Genomic DNA, 20,953 nt, shown 5'->3' on the forward strand with positions numbered 1-20,953 from the left:
GCTGCTCCTCATCCAGCCCCACCTCATCAGTCTGTCTTCACTTTATGTGACATGGAGAACAACGCAAATAAAGGTTCCTCAACAGTTATATTACGTGAGGTTCTTCAGGTCTTAAATGCTCTTAACATTCACATCTCACTTACAATAATGGTTCTTTAAAGATCTATCAATTGAAAGGTTCCTTAGGGAACCGAGAGTGGTTCTTATTTGGTCCATCGCTCAAAAGAACCCATTTGGCACCTTTATTATTTTTTTACATGCCATCCCGTTTATGGCATTCTTATAAGGGTCACAGCTAACACTGTATTTTAGATGGACATTAAAATGGCCTTATTATAATCAAGCTGGTAATAAACTAGCAGCTCACTACTACTAATGTTAAACAATAACTAGGGATTATTAAACATCTCCCTTATTTATGGGTAAAATATTACCCATGTTGACACCCATAAGTGTTTCAGGCCTGATTGCTTATTAGACAAAATACAGGGCAGCCAATCAGAACAGATATTAATACCTTCTTAATATGTTCTAACAAGAAAGCTTCACTTTACAGCATACAGGGAAGGTCAGTTTATCTTCCTGGAGAGTACCTAATGATTTATTAGTGAAGTACTGAATTAAATCAAATGAAAAAAAGGACATTATAGGCCTAACTTTCAGGTGCACAAAGTTCAAAATGTCAATTCTCCCTGGTTATTGCCTAATAAAATAGCATATGAGCAGCCAGTTAGATACCAGTTTTTGTGTTAATAAGGCGTAAGAAGAAGGACATAACAGTGGACACTAAAAATGTAGTACTAAAAATTAATACACAAACAAAAGCGCTTAATTCACTTAATTCTGGTTTCTCAATAAATCAGCAATGAGTCCCAGCACCTGCTGTTGATTAGCTCATGCAGTTCGTAAACCTTAATAAGAGCATTACAAGGGCATAATAATGTCCCCCTATACTGAAGTGTTACTGAACCTTATGATAAAATGGTACAACATAAAGTACATTCTTAAAAAAGATGGTTCTTCAAGGGTGAAAGGTCTATTTAGAACCGTGAGTACTGTATAGAACCATTTCGAGCTTAAATAATTCTCTGCATGGTGAAATGGTTCTTTGATTGATGGAGTATATGTTGCATATTGTTCTGTAGAACCTTTTTGAAAATGGTTCTATGTAGCACCAAAAAAGTTCTTCTACTGGTACAAGCTTGGGATCATAAACAATAGCAGAACCCTTTTTGGTGCTGTACAGAACCATATACAACACATCTTAAACCAATCTGAAGAACCATTTCACCATGCAAAGAACCATTAAAGCATTAAATGGTTCTTCAGATTGATGGAGAATGCATTGCATGTGGTTCTGTAGAACCTTTCTGAAACTGGTTCTACTGGTACAAGCTTGGGATCGTAAACAATGGCAGAACGCTTTTTGGTGCTGTATAGAACCATATACAACACATCCTCCACCAATCTGAAGAACTATTTCACCACATCAAGAACCATTAAAGCATTAAATGGTTCTTCAGATTGATGGAGAATACGTTGCATATGGTTCTATAGAACTTTTTTGAAAATGGTTCTATGTAGCACCAAAAAGGGTTCTTCTATTGGTACAAGCTTGGGATCATAAACAATAGCAGAACCCTTTTTGGTGCTGTATAGAACCATATACAACACATCTTCCACCAATCTGAAGAACCATTTCATCATGCAAAGAACCATTAAAGCATGAAAATGGTTCTATGTAGCACCAAAAAGGTTCTTCTGTTGGTACAAGCTTGGGATCGTAAGCAATAGCAGAACCCTTTTTGGTGCTGTACAGAACCATATACAACACATCTTCCACCAATCTGAAGAACCATTTCACCATGCAAAGAACCATTAAAGCATGAAAATGGTTCTATGTAGCACCAAAAAGGTTCTTCTGTTGGTACAAGCTTGGGATCATAAGCAATAGCAGAACCCTTTTTGGTGCTGAATAGAACCATACACAACACATCCTCCACCAATCTGAAGAACCATTTCACCATGCAAAGCACTAAATGGTTCTTCAGATTGATGGAGAATATGTTGCATATGGTTCTACAGAACCTTTTTGAAAACGGTTCTACGTAGCACCACAAAGCGTTCTTCCGCTGGTACAAGCTTGGAACCTATCTAGAACTCATGAGTTCTAAACAGAATCGCCACCTTTACTAAAGAACCCTTAAAGAACCTTTTTAAAGTGTGCACTACACGGCACTACAGGAACATTATAACATCCAGAGGCAAAAAAGGTTCTAGATTATTACATTAGTGTTAAACATCAGTGACACAGTTTCTCAGAGCATGACTGGAGTTAGAGAAAAGAGGCAGTGAATCTAAGAAAAGCTATTTAGTGTCAGACAGACTGTCTGTCTGTCTGTCTAAGTGGGCTACAGATCAGCCCCCCACTGAAGATTATCTCATTGTGTCAACATGGTAATATGAGATCCTCCTCCTGCCACAGCCGAGCGCGCAGCATAGGAGCGCATTTATAATGCAAAACACACAGTCTGAGCTCGCTGCTCAGAAAATAGACCAGTTTCTCATCTTATTGCTCTAAATGAAAGACATTGAAGCCAATCTGGCTCTGAAGCAGTCGTCCCGAGCGACAGGCTCGCGCAGGCGGACAAAAACAAACACGCAAACAGGCTCCGCGCTCACCTTCATGGCTGAGTCAGTCCGCACTGCTTCAATCCGAGCGCCTCTAAACACACACGGCAGCGAGACCAGCGGCGATCTGAGACATGCACACGATCTGTTTCATCAACTACTGAATCTGAAGACCTGCTGTGTTGTTGCAGCTGAATGTGAGAGGAAGTGACGTCTGGGATGTTTACGGAATTTTTGTGCAGGTTTAAAGGGTGTACGGTGGGTGTCTGCCGCTAGAGGGCGCCACCAACTCAACTTTCCACTTTGTTCGAGAAGAGTCTGTGTTGGCTTTATTCAAACGGTGGTTCATGAAGTTTTTTGATGATATCAAAGATTTTTCAAAAGTACAGATGAAATGAATCATAATTATTCACATAGATGGTTTATGTGGTGGATGAGCTGGTTGGATGTGTGTCTGTGTCACTGAGTGGCCTTCAGGCAGGGGGACGAGGAGGCCTTCTGTGAGTGGCCTTGAGGTGTCGGCTGTGACTTGATGGGACACACATACAGCTGAAGTCTGTTCATATCATGAGAAGGTTAAAATAGTTATTAGGAAAAGGGGAAAAGTGCATACGTAGCAGAAATGAATTAAAAACACATACATCCAAATTTAATAGATGAAGCTAATAGAGCTTGAAGGCTTGGGCCTGAGAGCAGCCTTGGCCTTAAACATTTTAAAAAATATATTACTCCGTGGTTTGGAAGTAAGTGTGGCAAAATAGCCATGATTTTTGGAAATTAAAATGTTTAAAATATATGGGCAGGGCATGTAGGAGCCAGGTGCTGCCCCCTTCCTTTAACAAAAAGAGTATAAAAAGCACAGGTTTTTGTGGGTTTGTTAGTTGCGGTGAGGCCAGCTCAAGATTGAGCTTGGTGCTGAAAAGCCTTAATCTTCAATAAAAGAAATGTGGCTTTTCCTTAATTAAATTATGCCACATATTTCCATTCAATCAAACAGTCAAAAACAGCACAGACCTGCAAGCATTTCATGCTGCTCTAGGCTGGACTGTGCTGATCTGTGCTGGTTTATGCTGGTCTGATTCTGCTTGTTGACCAGACATACCAGCATCAAAACACAACATATGCTGGTTTTGGTGGTGATTAGCATGTCAGCTTCCATTGCTGCTGACCAGCATCAAAACACAACATATACTGGTTTATGCTGGTCCAGTGCTGGTCTGGTTTAGCTGGTCACCCCAGCATTTCTAATGCTGGTTGACCAGCATACCAGCATCCAAACACAACATATGTTGGTTTTGGGGGTGATCAGCCTAGCAACACTCCTTGCTGCTGACCAGCATACCAGCATCAAAACACAACATATGCTGGTCCAGTGCTGGTCTGGTTTAGCTGGTAACCCCAGCATTTTAATGCTGGTTGACCAGCATACCAGCATCCAAATACAACATATGCTGGTTTTGGGGGTGATCAGCCTATCAACACTCATTGCTGCTGACCTGCATACCAGCATCAAAACACGACATATACTGGTTTATGCTGGTCCAGTGCTGGTCCAGTTCTGGTTTAACTGGTTGCCCCTGCATTGTCATGCTGATAGACCAACATACCAGCACTAACACCCAACATATCGCTGCTGTCGGAACAAAACCTCATATCTCTAAATAGGTAACTTTACTGGAGAAGGAAAAACTTGCGTAACTTTTAATGGAAGTAAATGGATAAATATTTTTTTTCCAAGTAATTTTGGACCATTTCTGTTGGTCTATTCATCATGAAATTTTGACACATCATAAAGGACAACTGGCCTTTTCAAATTATGGCAAAAAATGAAAAACAACAGTAATGGAGATGTGAGGCTTTGTCCCAACACCAATGATATATATAGGTGAACAAAAAGAAAATTTAATCCAATTACTTGGATTATTTGGATCATGAGAATCAGAAAATGCTAAACAAATTTCTGCGACTGAACTTTGGACGTGTTGAAAAACATCCCTGGAGATTTCTTTGTATCGTTTTAAATATACATGTTCATGATACAAATGAAGATAAATACTATATTCTGTCTATAATATTCTGTCATGTTAAATGACAACACAATAAAATCTGAATATGTGCACCAGTAGATTTTGTGATTATTTATTAATTAAAGGATAATTTCTGTAAAATTCAGTTGTCGAGTGTTTTGATGTAAAAGGCTCCATTCTAGAGAAACTTACCAACTCAGATTTATTGATAGAAACCAGGAGTCGCTATGTCTACAACACAAATATAGCCATTTTATTTACTATCCAAAACCCCCAGTGAACCTACACTTGTCCTCTGAGTTTTATATGCAATGTTGATGATGGTAAAATAGTGAAAAAACATGTTTTCTTTAGGGACTAGTTTGCTTCACAACACCCTACATGTACATCTCAGCCATGAATACATTTTAATAAATTAAAATTATGTTTTATGTCAAGACTCAGGCATCACGCAGTGTATTTATAACTATTTAATGTAATAACTTTCTGTGATGTAGCTTTTAAAGGCAGTAAACTCTTCAGACATCTGGTTCCTATCACCAACACTGTGAACAATTCTGACTCTAAGTTTCTCTGGAACAGAGCATTTCACACCAAACCACTCTGAATGACTTTGTTTACATCTTAACCATTAAATCATAAATGCATTTATTTCCTTTTAACTCCACACTGGCTTAATGCAACAACATACAATACAAACACACTATTTATATTTCAATTTGTTATATATATATATACATATATATATATATATATTATATATATATATATACATATTTTTATATGTCTTTTTCATGTGGGATGCCTGGTAAGAGGCGCTGTTATACTGCTGTACCCTCTCTCGCTGTATAGATCACACTGCTGGAATTCCAGTAAATACCGGCGCGTTCCTGTATCCTTCTTTCTGCTGTGGTGCAGGATTATAGTCTGAGGTTAGAAGGTAGATTAGAGCAGGAATAATGAGGGCAACAGAAGGGTCTTTGGGGAAGCCACAAGGCTGTAGAGAGGCACTTAGAGTTTATCACATACCTCAGACAACTGATCATCTACATAGAAAAGGAAATAAACATAAATACAGTAAAAATACAGTAAAGCGTAACAAGAATCATTGAGATTAGGAAATGGTTGTGTGAAGGATGTCGTTGCAGATCTAGACCACTTTCAACAATTTTCTTTTGTTGTCAGTGATATCTGTGGTTGTTAGTGTGCTTTGCACATACAAGAAACATGCTGTAATATGATTTATAACATAAATAAAAAATAAAAACCTTTTTTTCCTTTACATATCACACAATATTCTTTTCAAAAACATGTTACATTCATAATTGTTATGAATGGATGTGCAGCATTTAGGAATGAAACTCTTCATTTTTCATATGTATACACACTTTCGGTCAAATGGCATGTTTTGTCATTTTGTTAACACACACTATACAGAGAACACACTTCTGCATTGTTATGGCGCATATTTAATTTTTTAACATATTTTCAATTAAACACATCAAATAAATAGGAATTGTGCACTAAAATTGAAAATGCCACGTTTAAGTTTGTTTTCTGTAGAGGATATAATTATTTCACTTATTTTGACTGACAACTGAACAAAAAATGTAATTTGTAACTTTTGCATAGAACTGTGTATATATATATATCCATTCACTTCTATTAAAAGTTAAGAATATTCCTTCTCCTATATATATATATATATATATAGGAGAAGGAGAAGGAACATTCTTAAGTTTCTTAAGGGCAACTGACTTTTTGAATTAAGTCAAAAAATGAAACACAACAATTATGGATATGTGAGGCTTTGTCCCAACACCAATGCCATATATATATATATATATATATATATATATATATATATATATATATATATATATATACATATATACATATATATGTCAACAAGAAGAAAATTTAATCCAATTACTTGGATTATTTGGATCATGAGAATCAGAAAATGCTAAACCAATTTCTAAGACTGAACTTTGGACACGTCGAAAAACTTCCCTGCAGATTTCTTAGAGAAACTGAAAGTGAGTCTCCTGAAAAGAAAGGAAGCTCTAATAAAGGTGAAGACTGGACACAGTGGATTCTGAAAAATTCAATATCTGATATTTACTTGTTGTGTTTCTGTATAATTTTCCACTAAATGCATGTTTTCTGCTTCTATGATGCTGAAAAATGAATAAGGTACCGTTTTTACTAGAAATTAAATAAATGATGGGTGGTCTCTGATTTTGCAGTCCAACACTTGTCAGATCAAGTGTTGGCTGAAAAGAAGATTGACCAAAAGCTCTTTTCTTCAGTGCAGGGGTCAGTCAGAATCAGTGACCCCTGCCTTAGTGGCGAGACTGGTTTAGTATGTGCCCAGGCTGGCTGGGTCACATGATGCCTTCTGGAAATAGAAGAGATTGCAGGTTGTGATGGAGGTAAGCAGCTGAGAAGTTTAAGTATTGTTAAGTGTGTTTACCACTGGACTGTGTAGGTGGAGCATCGACTCCACGTACAGAAACCAGACTGCAGGCTTTATAATCACACTCAGACTGCTTAACGATAAACTAAACAAGAGCCAAGATTTCATTAAAGCCATTAAATTAACTCTATTTTCATCCAAATGCATTTGGACTGAATTGAATTTGCTTTTATAGGGAAATTCACGCTTTATTTAGCATAGAATTAGCTTTTAACTTGTTTCTAAAGTACTTTTCCAGTACAATATTGATTGCATTTTTCAGTCAAATGTATTTGGACTGGATCATAATAGAACATATTGCACAATAACTACTACTGCATGAAATATGTTATTAGTAGTTAGTTAATAGACAGACACTTTGTTTATTGTCAGTTTTAGTGTGAACATTGTTATAGATTCAACATGTTTACATGTTTACATATAGTGCATGCTTTTATTTTTCACTCAAATGTATTTGAACTGATTTGGAATATTTTATGTTTTGCTTGTGTAGGTATATTTACACTTTATTTATAATAGAATTAGCTTTTAACTTGCTTCTCCGATTAAAATATTGATTTTATTTCTCATTCAAATGTATTTGGACTGGATCATAACATAACATATTGTACAATAGCTACCACTGCATAAACTATGTTATTAATAATTAATTAATAGACAATGTTTATTGTCAGTTTTAGTTCGGGTATTGTTATAAATTCAACAAATAAATTCAATTTACATGTTTTTGTAGTGCATCCTTTTATTTTTCACTCAAATGTATTTGCACTGGACCAGAATATAATAAGCATATATTAATATAATAACGGACACCTTTAAAATACATTTTTTTGTTAATGTTTTGCAATTATATATATATTTTTAAATGAACATGTTTGCATTCCAATAAATGTTCACTTTTATATTTAATTTATTTATGCACTATTTTAGTTGAACCGTTATATAACATACCATAACCATCAATCAGACTAATCAATAATCAGACAGTCTATAATCAGTTGAAATGTTTTCCTCTTTATGTTCATCATCAGTTCTGTTTTGGATGTTGTTATGAAATGAAGACGTTTCTTTGCGGTGAAGGAGCTAAAGAGCATGTTGGGTAACGAGCGATGGTGGCGAGGCTGCTGGGCTCAGGATCAGGAGCTAAATGAGATTTAAGCGTGTTCTAAAAATACCAGCCTGGCCGTTTCGACTCACTTCGCTCCGAGTTGTAAATGAAGATTAGGTCAGTTCGCTGTGGAGAGCTGATGGTTCCACTCAGAGTTCGGCCCTGAGGAGTTATGATGGGAATTGTGCTGGAATGTTGTTGGGACGTTGCTGGTGACTGAGTGAGGACTCTCTGTGCTGGTTTTCCGAGGATGGGTCAGGTTCAGAGTGACAGTGATGAGGAAGTGGATCTGGCTCAGATTCAGGCTCTCTACACGGCCTTCATGAAGGAGTGTCCGAGCGGAGCGCTGCACCTCCACGAATTCCGCAAGATCTTCGGCGTGCAAAGTTCCTCGGAGGAGGAGGCGCTTTATATAGAGTCCATATTCAAATCATTCGACCGGAACAAGGTGTGTGTCTATATTTTATTTTTTTATTTTATTTTAGTTTTAAAACAATGTATTAACTTTTCATTAGCATATCAATATTTTTGAGAATAAAAATCAGCTTATTTGTAGGTGAAGTGCATAAATCAATAGATCATGTTAGGCCATTAAAATTAAAAAATGGAGGCTTATTTTTCATTACCATAAATTATTCAGTTTCTACTATGAATTTTCAATATAAACATTAAACTAATGTGTAATTTCTGTAATTATGAGAGTGAGGAATGAAGTGTGGACCCACATACATGTGGGCTCACAGTTTAACCCAGAAGTCAGCAACCCAAATGTTAAGAAGAGCCATTTTGTCTTTTTAACAAAAATCAAACCACCTTGGGAGCCACAATATTTTACGTCCGTTTTACCATCTTGGCTGTAAATATGTCTCAGTATGTGCTGATGTGCTAGTAAAGGCTAAAAATATAAAAGAAACAAAAACACAGACTTACTTTGCTCTGATTTAAGCTTTAGCTCAGCTATAGCCACTTTTCTCGCATCTCCAGCAGGAAACTTTCTGCAAAAGTAGAGCAATTTCTTGTAAAATGTCTCTCAATGTTTGACATTTTACGAGGCTGAAGTCGCTTCTCTTTTGCCAGCTTCTTGTTCGAATTTTCCCAAAATTTGCACGCCAACCTTCAGGGTTAAAGGGTGAATTAGCAGTTCTACATTAACTTCAGCGTTTAAGACCATTTATTGTTAAACAGTGTTAGAACAACCAGCAGAGCTTTATTTACTGCAAAGCATTATTTTATTTTTACCTTATCCTGCTGTGGAGCCGCAACAGGACAGTAGTAGATCTGCTGTTGCTGACACCTGGTTTAACCCCTTAAAATCCCAGGCTTAGTACATACTAAGGCTTATTATTCAGTAACTACAGGGACCACAATGCAAACTGGCTGAGCTACTCTTAGGTTATAGAACTGTGGACCCAGGCTATTTAAGGTTGAGGGGATAAAGGTAAGGCTAATTGTGGCCCTTAGAATAGTCAACTGTTACGCTTACTTCCTTGTTTTTAAGCCTTGCAAATAACATAACATAATAAAACATGCAAACACACTGTACATATTGATAGTCTATTGAATCAGTCCGTTAATCCACATGTGTGTCCATTTTCAGGACAATATATTAGACTTCATGGAGTTTGTGGCAGCTGTGCATCTGGTGCTCAGAGGGAAACTGGAGGACAGACTCAGATGGTCCTTCAAAGTCTACGACAGAGACGAGAACGGGAAGTTAGACAGGAACGAAGTCAAGCACATTATTACAGTAAGGGAAATGCTGTTTACTGGACTCTCCCAACAGATGTGTTAAAAACAACACATAGTGGCCTTAAATGGACACATCGGTGACATGTTACATGCAGTTAAAGGGCAATTCCACTGATTTTTTTCAAAATTTCTGTTTATTTAAATGTTTAGGATGTAAACAAAGTCATTCAGAGTGGTTTGGTGTGGGTCAGAACAGTTCACAGTGGTGGTGGTAGGAACCAGACGTCTGAAGAGCTTAATGCTTTTAAAAGCTACATGACAGAAATGATCCAGAAATTTTTGAGCTGTATTGTAAAAGAATTTGTTATGTGTCCTCATTTTATGTGTTATTAACTGTAAAATATTGTTCACAGATAATTTGTAAAATTAAGAAATCGAACACAGAAATGACACCCAGTGAAGTGTGTGACAGGATCTTTGAACTGGTGGATCAAAATAAAGATGGTAAGTTTAAGTATGTTGACTCTTGAAATATATATATATGTGTGTGTAGGTGATGTCATATATTGCAACGTGCCTCAGCTGGATAATCCTCATTATGAGCACGCTTTTCATTACATAATGATCAAAATAGCACACAGAGCAGAGCAGAGCACGCTGCATTAGCTTCAGATGCTGCCATATGGGGCCTCTCACAGACACACTGAACCAGAAGAGGTTGAAAGGAGAACTCCACCCAAAAAAATGTATAATTTTTTATTGAAATATTTGCAAATTTTCATAGGTATTTTCTATAGGAAAGTTATTTTCTCACTCAAAACCTTGGAAGGGCATATATATTATGTAATTATTCTTACCATAACATAATTATTTGATAATTATTATATTATTTGAAGATAATTCAAATTACATTATAAGTTAGGAGGGAGGAAGCCCCCAGAGAAAGATACCACCCCACCCCACCCCCACTTATTTTCTCTCCTGATCAAATGGCATGGGCCAAATCTAATCTCAGCACCTGTACTGAATGGCTATAGTCTGATTAATAATAAAACATCATCTGTATCAATGCACTGGCCCAAGTTTGAGTCATTGGACAATAGTGGTTTATTCATTTTACATTAAGTTGTACTATAAAAGTTGTTAACATATAACAACTTAGAGTTGTATAACAAGGGGTTCTTTGAGTGTTCATGGTTCTATATACTCCCCGTGTCCGTGTGGGTTTCCTCCCACAGTCCAAAGACATGCAGTCAGGCTGATTGGACATGCTAAATTGCCCCTAGGTGTGAATGTGTATGTCTGTCTGTCTGCCCTGCGATGGACTGGCGACCTGTCCAGGGTGTATCCTGCCTTCCGCCCAATGACAGCTGGGATAGGCTCCAGCACCCCTCCGCGACCCAGAAGGATAAGCGGTTTAGATGATGTGTGTGTGTGTGTGTGGTTCTATATAGAACCATTTTCTTTACTAAAGAACCCTTGAACAGTAGCAGCCACAGCAATCATTAGTTAGAATTAGGCAATGCTTTTAGCCATCTTGCCTTAATGTTGCAATATTAATAATAACAATAATAACAATAATGATAATAATAATAATAATAATAATAATAATAATAACAACAACAACAACAACTAGGGTTTCACTGACCAGCTATCATAAACCTTACATGCTAGCTTTAGCAATTCTTAGCTTGAAGTTTTTAGCCATCATGCCTTAATGCTGCTATAACAACAACAACAACAACAACAACAACAACAACAACAATAATAATAATAATAATAATAATAGTAACTGGGGTTTCACTGACTAGCTAGCATTACATGCTGCAATCTAAAAAAAGTTCTTCAAGGGTTCTCTGGTACAGAAACCATGAACGATGAAGACTCAAAGAACCTGTTGCATGATTAAAGAGTTCTTTGCATCATGAAGTTCTTCAGATGGATGGATAATATGTTGTAGATGGTTCTTTATAGAACCTTTTTGAAAAGTGTTCCATATAACACCAAAAAAGGCTTCCTTTTTGTTTCAAGCTCAATATTGTAACAATAGAAGAACCCTTTTGGTGCTAAATAGAACCATTTTCAAAAAGTACCATCATCAGCACATTCTCCATCACTCTGAAGAACCATTTAATGATGCAAAGAACCCTTTAACTACGCAAAGTGTTCATGGTTTCATGTAGAACCATTTTCTTTACTTAAGAACCCTTGAAGAACCATCTCTTATGAGAGTGTAGCCACAGTAATCATTAGAATTAAGCTATGCTTTTAGCCATCTTGTCTTATTGTTGTTATAATAATAATAACTGGAATTTCACTGACTAGCAAGCATTACTGTTACATGCTAGCTGTAGTGATTGTTAGACAACATTTTTAGCCATAATCAATAATTTGATTTGCACTCTGTATTGACATATAATTTCTGAAAAATAATGATAACATCTGGGATCAATACTGTTTATATGCAGCCCCTCTTGCACTACGTTATTCACTTCATCATGTTTCAATGGTTGTTTTGAGTGCATTTATACTAAACATCACATGATACTGAGGAACCATAATAGACATCACTTCTCCTCACAGGTCAGATATCGCTGTCCGAGTTCATCGAGGGGGCTCAGAAGGACCCCTGGATCATGGACCTGCTCAAACTAGATGTGGACGCCAGTGGCTGGTTCAGAGAGAACTGGAAGAAAAAGACATGATGACAGTACGTCTTAGCAAAAAAACTGATTTGCCCTGAGATCACTTCGAAAGACTCCAGCGGGCAGTCTGTGGTGAGGGGGTCCAGAGGCTGGACTCCTCCTATTTGTTGGACCGGACATGCTGTCCCACACCTGACTGCTGCGTACTGCTGGACTGAAGCCAAGCAGCATGCTCAGTATGAGGTGCTGGCACTGAAAAGGTGTTACTGTTACCTTGAATGAACCTGCTGGATGTAGACCACAGCTGGATAAAAGCGACTGTTATGTACTGAAGATTGGCAGAGCCGGCACCATGACATCACAACGAGCACTGACTCAGTAACTAAACAGCTTAAACATGTTTACTAAACCTGCTGAACTGTAAGCGTCCATGTGTGGGTCCACATCACTGCATAACTTACATATTAGTTACTGAATAAGAGGCCTTAATATCAAAAACTGAATAATAAGCCTGTTCTTTAAGGGCTTAAAGGTGTTTTTTCAATCTAATCTGTATCAGATGCATCTGCAGGATAAGATCAACTACCATGGACAATAATTTCACTATATTATTGTAAGAACAGAAAACCCACTGACTTAAAACATGCTTATAATAGAAGTCAATGGACAGTTGCTCAAGTGCCATATCGACTCCATGCAGTTTCAATCTAGTCTATCTAATGTAGTTTCAATTCAGCCAGATCAGAACACTTGAAAGAAGAGTCATAATGCAAATTCATCTTTTCAAGAAATTCTACACAGTTAACTGGTTAAGATGTACACAAAGTCAGAGTGGTTTGATGAGAAAGTTATCACTCACTCACTTACTCACTCATCTTTAACATGATTGTCCACAAGGGGGAGCTCTAACACTCTAGTACAGGGGTGTCAAACTCAACCACTAAAGGAGCCATATTAAAAAAAACCTCTACAAATCTGTGGGCCAGAGAACACCTGTGTTTTTATTTGATTGTTAAATGGGTCATTCTACACAAACGTCCACTTTTTAATCTATCCATAGGAGTCACTGGTGTTACTGGTTGTCATTGGTGTTACACATAAGAAAGGGAACACCAGAGACATTTTTAATGAAACATGCATTTTACACAATAACTGCTACAGAACATCAAACCACATGTTGTCAATCATGGAATATCCACTAAAATATGTAATTTAATCCATTTGTATTGCATTTTTTCACCATTACCTCAGAATAAAGTAGGTCACATCAGTGACTTCAGCTAAAAGCTTCATATGAAATCATGAGCTAAATGAGAAAATCTCTGATAACTGTAAAGACACAGTGGACTCACCATGCGCTTTTCTTCATAGATCCTCAGAAAACAGGTAAAAGGAAGTCAAGTGATGTCATTAGTGTGATTTTTATTTCAATATAAGAGATTTTTTGTTATGCAGTAACACCAGTGACACGACTCCTGGGGATCTTTCATTATATAATTTATAATATTTATTTGGCATTTGTTTTCTTTGTGTCATTTAATTAATGTATTTCATAGTCATGTATAGATTATTGCAGTTAAAATAGCAGAAAAACATGTTTTTTACCTCAAAATATGGCCTCAGCCTTCACACATGACTGTGGGGACGAGCTCTTCTGTGGTGCTTGGAATTCTATACAATTGATTTAAAAACCAATATTGCTAAATTGAGGCTCAAGAAGGTGTGATTGTGAAAATAACTTATTATTTTAGTTTAAAATAAGAATAAATTGTAACCCTAACATGTTTTTCCAAATGTAATATATCTGTAAATGTTAGGGACACAAAAATTGACATTTCCATAGAATGACTCAAATACCAACATCAAAATAAGGGCAGCTGTAGTGAACTTTGAAACATTACATAATGAATACTAGAAATATTCCAAAAATAAAATAAAAAAAATGAATAAATATATAAACAGGCTATAGTACACAATTATACACATTACAATAGGCTACATTACATTACATTACATTATGCGCATTATGCTGCAGTGCATGTTGGGGATTGTAGTGCAGTGCATTGTGAAACAGGTTAATATTAATAGAAAATGAAAATAATTTCGCAGGCCTGATAGGATTGGGCCTGATTTGGCCCCTGGGCCTTGTGTTTGACACATGGGCTCTTGTAGCTAAAGTAAAAAGAACCTTGTGTTAGCTGAAATGGATCAGTCTGTTACACATGAGAAGTACATACTTTGTAGAACTTTTGGGCCACTATGCGCTTCACATCAGCACATTTAGTCCTTGTTTAATAATATTTTTATTGTGGAGAGATAAGTGGAGGGTGTTGTAATAGTTCTTAAAAAAAACTTCTTTTATATTCATTTTCAGATTTATCTCTATTTTACCATCATCAACATTACATATGAAAACCGAAGACGCGTGTAGGTTCATTTTTTATAATAAATAAAATGTCTATATTTGTGTTGTAGTCATGGCGACCCCTGGTTCCTATTACCACCACTGTAAAGAAATCAGGTTTCTCTATAATGAACCATTTCTTATTATTCAACTTTCTTGTTATTCAAACCACTCTGAATAACTTTGTTTACATCTTAATGATTGAAATTCCTCTTTAATAATTCCCACTTTTCTACATCCCAACAGTACTGTGACTGAACATGAAGGAAATATTATGCACATACAATTTAATTGGCCAAGTAAACAAATAAATAAATAAAGCTGTGCGCAGATCGGTTTTCTAAAACTCTGTGACCAAAATACATCCACTGATGAGTTTCTATTCTCGGTTTGTTTGAGAAGTGATTTTCCGAGATAAAGCATGTTGTTCCTGAACAGATCCCCCAGATGGTCCTTCCAGTTCTCTCATAACTGAGCTGCACATTTGGCCTCTTTTCCTTTTGAAACTTCAGCGCAGCGTTTGGCCTCCTGTAATGCCTTTCACTTGCCCAGTTTATGTTTGATTAGCATTAGCATGCAGTTGATCACGTAACTCACTTTCAGGATTAGCATGTTATAGGATTACCTGCCTGATCGTTCATGTTCCTTCAGTACCTCAGGCTAAGCTTCACACTTTCATTTGGGCACAGCAGAAAGCAGTGAGCCACGCCAAGACAAGGACAATAAGATATTTTAAGGACTTCTTTAGGAAAAAAAGAGTTCAAACAGAGAAAGTGGGCCTTAAAAGGGAATTCCACCAATTTTCCAATAGAGATGTAAACAAAGTCATTCAGAGTGGTTTGATGTGAAATGGTTGATGGATAGGAAACAGAGGTTGTGATGTCTAAAACACAAATATAGCCACTTTATTTACTATCCAAAACCACCAGTGAACCTACACGTGTCTTCTGAGTTTGTATATGGAATCTTGATGATGGTAAAATAGTGATAAATCTAAAAAATATGTTTTCTTTGGAGACTATTTTGCCTTACATAGCCCTGCATGTACCTCTTCGCCATAAATGTGTTTAAAAAATATGTTTTTGCCTCTTAAGCTTGTCTCAAAACTATTGTAAAACAGCCTGTAAGTTTCTCTAGAATTTACATCAAAGCACTTTTAATGACTTTGATCACGTCTTAACGATTTAGTTATCCAGAAATTTTGAAAACTCAATGGAATTCCTCTATAATAACCCCTGACTCCAACAAAACATTTAATATTATTTTAATGCCACTATATTTTTATGGTTGATATGTCTTACATGCATTTGCTTTTTATTTTGTTTATAAGTAGCAGTTCTTATGAGTTTTATGTTTTTTATGTTGTATCTGTCGTCTTGTTTTTTATGTTGTGTATTTGTAATGGGACAAATTCCTAACAGTTGGAATGACAATGAATATTGAATCCTGAATTCTGAAACCCTACAGTGCTGACATAATTAAACACGGTGATTCTTTGTATTCCAGTCTAAAAGTTGTGTCCCATACTGTCCTATGTGTTTAACTAACCCATAGAAACATAGATTCATTATTAAGTTGGCTTTACAACACCAATTTACTAACTATACGGGAACAGTGCGCTTGTGGTTTTGCGTCTGGTTGCGCACCAAGTGCTCGTACAACGCAACTTTTTTCCTCAAAGGAAACGAATTACAAAACGTTGAGAAAATTTAAATCTAACTGCCACGAAAGATGCCACAAAGGTCATCTCTCACACTGCCCCTCATAGACATTACATACAGACCCTCATACATACCAGCACACACACACATATTAGCAATCACCTTGGATACCATAGCAACTGCTTAGTAACATCTTAGCAACCACCTGGGATAACATAGCAATGGCCTAGCAACATCTTAGCAACTACCTGTGATACCATAGCAATGACCTAGCAATGTCTTAGCAACTACATGAGATACCATAGCAATGGCCAAGCAACATCTTGGCAACTACATGAGATACCATAGCAATGGCCTAGCAAGATCCTAGGAACTACCTCAGATAACACAGCAACTGCCTAGTAACATCTTAGCAACCACCTGGGATAACATAGCAATGGCCTAGCAACATCTTAGCAACTACCTGGCATACCATAGCAATGACCTAGCAACATCTGAACAACTACCTGAGATACCATAGCAATGGCCTAGCAACATCTTAGCAACTACCTCAGATACCATAGCAACTGCCTAGTAACATCTTAGCAACCACCTGGGATAACATAGCAATGACCTAGCAACATGTTAGCAATTACCTGAGATAAGATAAAATAAGTCTTATCTTATCTTATCTGATTTTAGCAACCACCTGGGATAACATAGCAATGGCTTAGCAACATCTTAGCAACTACCTGGCATACCATAGCAATGGCCTAGCAACATCTTAGCAACCACCTGGGATAACATAGCAATGACCTAGCAACATGTTAGCAATTACCTGAGATAAGATAAAATAAGTCTTATCTTATCTTATCTGATTTTAGCAACCACCTGGGATAACATAGCAATGGCCTAGCAACATCTTAGCAACTACCTGGCATACCATAGCAATGGCCTAGCAACATCTTAGCAACCACCTGGGATTTCATAGCAATGGCTTAGCAACATCTTAGCAACTACCTGGCATACCATAGCAATGGCTTAGCAACATCGTAGCAACCACCTGGGATAACATAGCAATGGCCTAGCAACATGTTAGCAATTACCTGAGATAAGATAAAATAAGTCTTATCTTATCTTATCTGATTTTAGCAACCACCTGGGATAACATAGCAATGGCTTAGCAACATCTTAGCAACTACCTGGCATACCATAGCAATGGCCTAGCAACATCTTAGCAACCACCTGGGATTTCATAGCAATGGCTTAGCAACATCTTAGCAACTACCTGGCATACCATAGCAATGACCTAGCAACATCTTAACAACTACCTGAGATACCATAGCAATGGCCTAGCAACATCTTAGCAACTACCTCAGATACCATAGCAACTGCCTAGTAACATCTTAGCAACCACCTGGGATAACATAGCAATGACCTAGCAACATGTTAGCAATTACCTGAGATAAGATAAAATAAGTCTTATCTTATCTTATCTGATTTTAGCAACCACCTGGGATAACATAGCAATGGCTTAGCAACATCTTAGCAACTACCTGGCATACCATAGCAATGGCCTAGCAACATCTTAGCAACCACCTGGGATAACATAGCAATGTCTTAGCAACATCTTAGCAACTACCTGGCATACCATAGCAATGGCTTAGCAACATCATAGCAACCACCTGGGATAACATAGCAATGGCCTAGCAACATGTTAGCAATTACCTGAGATAAGATAAAATAAGTCTTATCTTATCTTATCTGATTTTAGCAACCACCTGGGATAACATAGCAATGGCTTAGCAACATCTTAGCAACTACCTGGCATACCATAGCAATGGCCTAGCAACATCTTAGCAACCACCTGGGATTTCATAGCAATGGCTTAGCAACATCTTAGCAACTACCTGGCATACCATAGCAATGACCGAGCAACATCTTAACAACTACCTGAGATACCATAGCAATGGCCTAGCAACATCTTAGCAACTACCTCAGATACCATAGCAACTGCCTAGTAACATCTTAGCAACCACCTGGGATAACATAGCAATGACCTAGCAACATGTTAGCAATTACCTGAGATAAGATAAAATAAGTCTTATCTTATCTTATCTTATCTGATTTTAGCAACCACCTGGGATAACATAGCAATGGCTTAGCAACATCTTAGCAACTACCTGGCATACCATAGCAATGGCCTAGCAACATCTTAGCAACCACCTGGGATTTCATAGCAATGGCCTAGCAACATCTTAGCAACGACCTGGCATACCATAGCAATGGCTTAGCAACATCTTAGCAACCACCTGGGATAACATAGCAATGGCCTAGCAACATCTTAGCAACCAGCTGGGATAACTTAGCACCACCTTAGCAACCACTTGGGATTTCATAGCAATGGCTTTGTCATACAGACTTAAAATTCATTCACAAACTTTTCCCCTGTAGTTCTTCCATTATACAATTTAAGTGTAATTATATAGTTAACTACACAGCTACGGCTACATAATGAGTTAGGTTTCCATTTGATTCACATTATGTATCACCAGGTTTGAGTCTGCGCTAGACATTTTCCGTTTTGTCAAAAAATGACAAAAACATGGTAAATAAAATGAAAAATGGTTCCACCCGTTAACTGGGTCTCCCCGATTCATACAATACTACCAGGCTGAAAGGGTGAAGGCTAGAACGAGCTTCTACCAAGACACGTGAAGCTCCACTGCATCTTTTTCAAACTACCACTAACACAACATTATTGAACAGCTCAACAAGTTTGCAGGAGAACCTGCTAATTCTGTAAGGTCAGCTAACAGATGCCTGTGTTGGCTAGAACCGTGCAGAGATACAACTGCTCACATTGAGGCTTTTGTATGAAAAGGTCAGATGTTTTTTTAAGCATTATCTCTTCCATTGAGGCTCATGTTCAGATGACTCTCAGGTGGATCTGATCTACTCATCAGAGGCTTTTACACTGACTCCATAAGTTAGTGTAAAAGCCTCTGATGAGTAGATCAGATCCACTTGATCACTTGAGTGCATACTGTCATTAACCCCTTAAAATCCCAGGCTTGTTATATACTAAGGCTTATTATCAGCATTTATGTGGACTGCAGTGCAAAAACTGGGCCTGCCGGTGGATCCTGGCCATTTAAGGGGTTAAAGATGGATAAACAAAATACTAAGAAATTCTAAAAAAAATCTTGTTTAAATTTGTTATTTTCATTCAAGTGGGTCTGCTGATAACAGAAATTGTACTGAAAATCTTTCCATTACATTTGAAAGGAATGCAAGCATTTTCACTAGTGGTCTCAGACTTTTGGACCATGCTGTATGTGCTCTTCTACTTACAAACACAAACGTGGTCTGGATCTAAAGTTTAGAACCTGGACTAATTAGATAAATAGATAATCTAACTACAGTTTCTACCTCTTTGTTTAGGCCTAGTGACTGAGCAAACTGTCAAACTGTAAACGATACAGTAAACCGTTGTCTTATAATCGCCAAAGCATTTAGATAAGCCTCCACATAGCAGACCTCACATAGTACAACTTACAGTCACCTTTTTACTGTAGCGCACATAAACACTGCTCTGACTTCATTATGCTCTGGTTGTTGCCACTGAGAATGAAGAAGCTGCTGCTATGTTTAGGTGGAAGAATGTCAGCTATGAAAAAATGGCAGTGAATCCAAAAGGGTGGTCACCCAACCCTGTGGTCAGTGGGGTTTCTGCTACTGGAAACCTAATAAAAATGCTTGCTTGTTTGCCTTAGTCACCAGTAAAAAACTCGGCTGGTTATCTCTGCCATTGTGAGTTATGTAGGTGGGGTCAGATTAGCATTGGTGCTAAGACTCTGTAACTGCTTTACTGAGACACTGGGGCTGTGGTGAGGTCAAAGGTCACCAGCACTATTCGCTGGGTGGGGTGAAACTGCACTAATTGTGTGTGATCTTGTGTTTTGCTGTTTGCCTCTAGCTTTTGCATTTTGCAACATGAATTTTGTTCTATGAGGAGCTGCTGGAAACAAACCTCATTCATTCTCATTCATTAAACCTTCCTGTGCAAAAATTTAAGGCAGTTATTGCAACAGAAAGAATAGATGAGTTAAGGTTTTGACTTTTACACTTGAAACTCCTCGAAATAAAGTTTGTTTGTCATCTATGAATTTGAATTACACTGCCCAGCATTACTGACCAATACAGTCACCTCACATTAAATACCCCCCTGCTAGAAAACCCAGTGAAACCGGCATATGTTTTGGATGCTGGTGAACCAGCATGACCATGCAGGGTGGCTGGCTACACCAGCACCAGACCAGCACCAGGC

The 20,953-nt window shown here is 37.5% G+C and overlaps 2 protein-coding genes across 2 annotated transcripts in view; one reads left to right on the forward strand and one right to left on the reverse strand.

Moving 5' to 3' along the window:
• Nucleotides 1-2,846, reverse strand: part of zgc:101566 (uncharacterized protein LOC449823 homolog) — a 59,445-nt gene extending 56,599 nt beyond the window's left edge. Inside the window, exon 1 of the mRNA XM_036568079.1 lies at nt 2,683-2,846. Within this exon, the coding sequence (XP_036423972.1) occupies nt 2,683-2,688 (6 nt within the window). The 5' untranslated portion in view covers nt 2,689-2,846. The remainder of the gene's footprint in view (nt 1-2,682) is intronic.
• A 5,649-nt stretch (nt 2,847-8,495) lies between these two features.
• On the forward strand, nt 8,496-12,639 carry guca1g (guanylate cyclase activator 1g). Its single transcript, XM_036567780.1, has 4 exons — nt 8,496-8,693; nt 9,843-9,992; nt 10,348-10,438; nt 12,518-12,639. The coding sequence occupies exons 1-4, from the start codon at nt 8,496-8,498 to the stop codon at nt 12,637-12,639; spliced, it is 561 nt and encodes a 186-aa protein (XP_036423673.1).
• The last annotated feature ends 8,314 nt before the right edge of the window (nt 12,640-20,953 follow it).

The sequence above is a fragment of the Colossoma macropomum genome, unplaced genomic scaffold (assembly GCF_904425465.1).
Source record: "Colossoma macropomum unplaced genomic scaffold, Colossoma_macropomum, whole genome shotgun sequence".
Taxonomy (NCBI): domain Eukaryota; kingdom Metazoa; phylum Chordata; class Actinopteri; order Characiformes; family Serrasalmidae; genus Colossoma; species Colossoma macropomum.

Excerpts from the sequence above, each read along its gene's own strand:
- guca1g (XM_036567780.1), top strand. The coding sequence starts at position 8,496 with ATGGGTCAGGTTCAGAGTGACAGTGATGAGGAAGTGGATCTGGCTCAG. Across the intron at positions 9,993-10,347 it reads AAGTCAAGCACATTATTACA|ATAATTTGTAAAATTAAGAA; the intron begins GTAAGGGAAATG and ends TATTGTTCACAG. Across the intron at positions 10,439-12,517 it reads GGTGGATCAAAATAAAGATG|GTCAGATATCGCTGTCCGAG; the intron begins GTAAGTTTAAGT and ends TTCTCCTCACAG.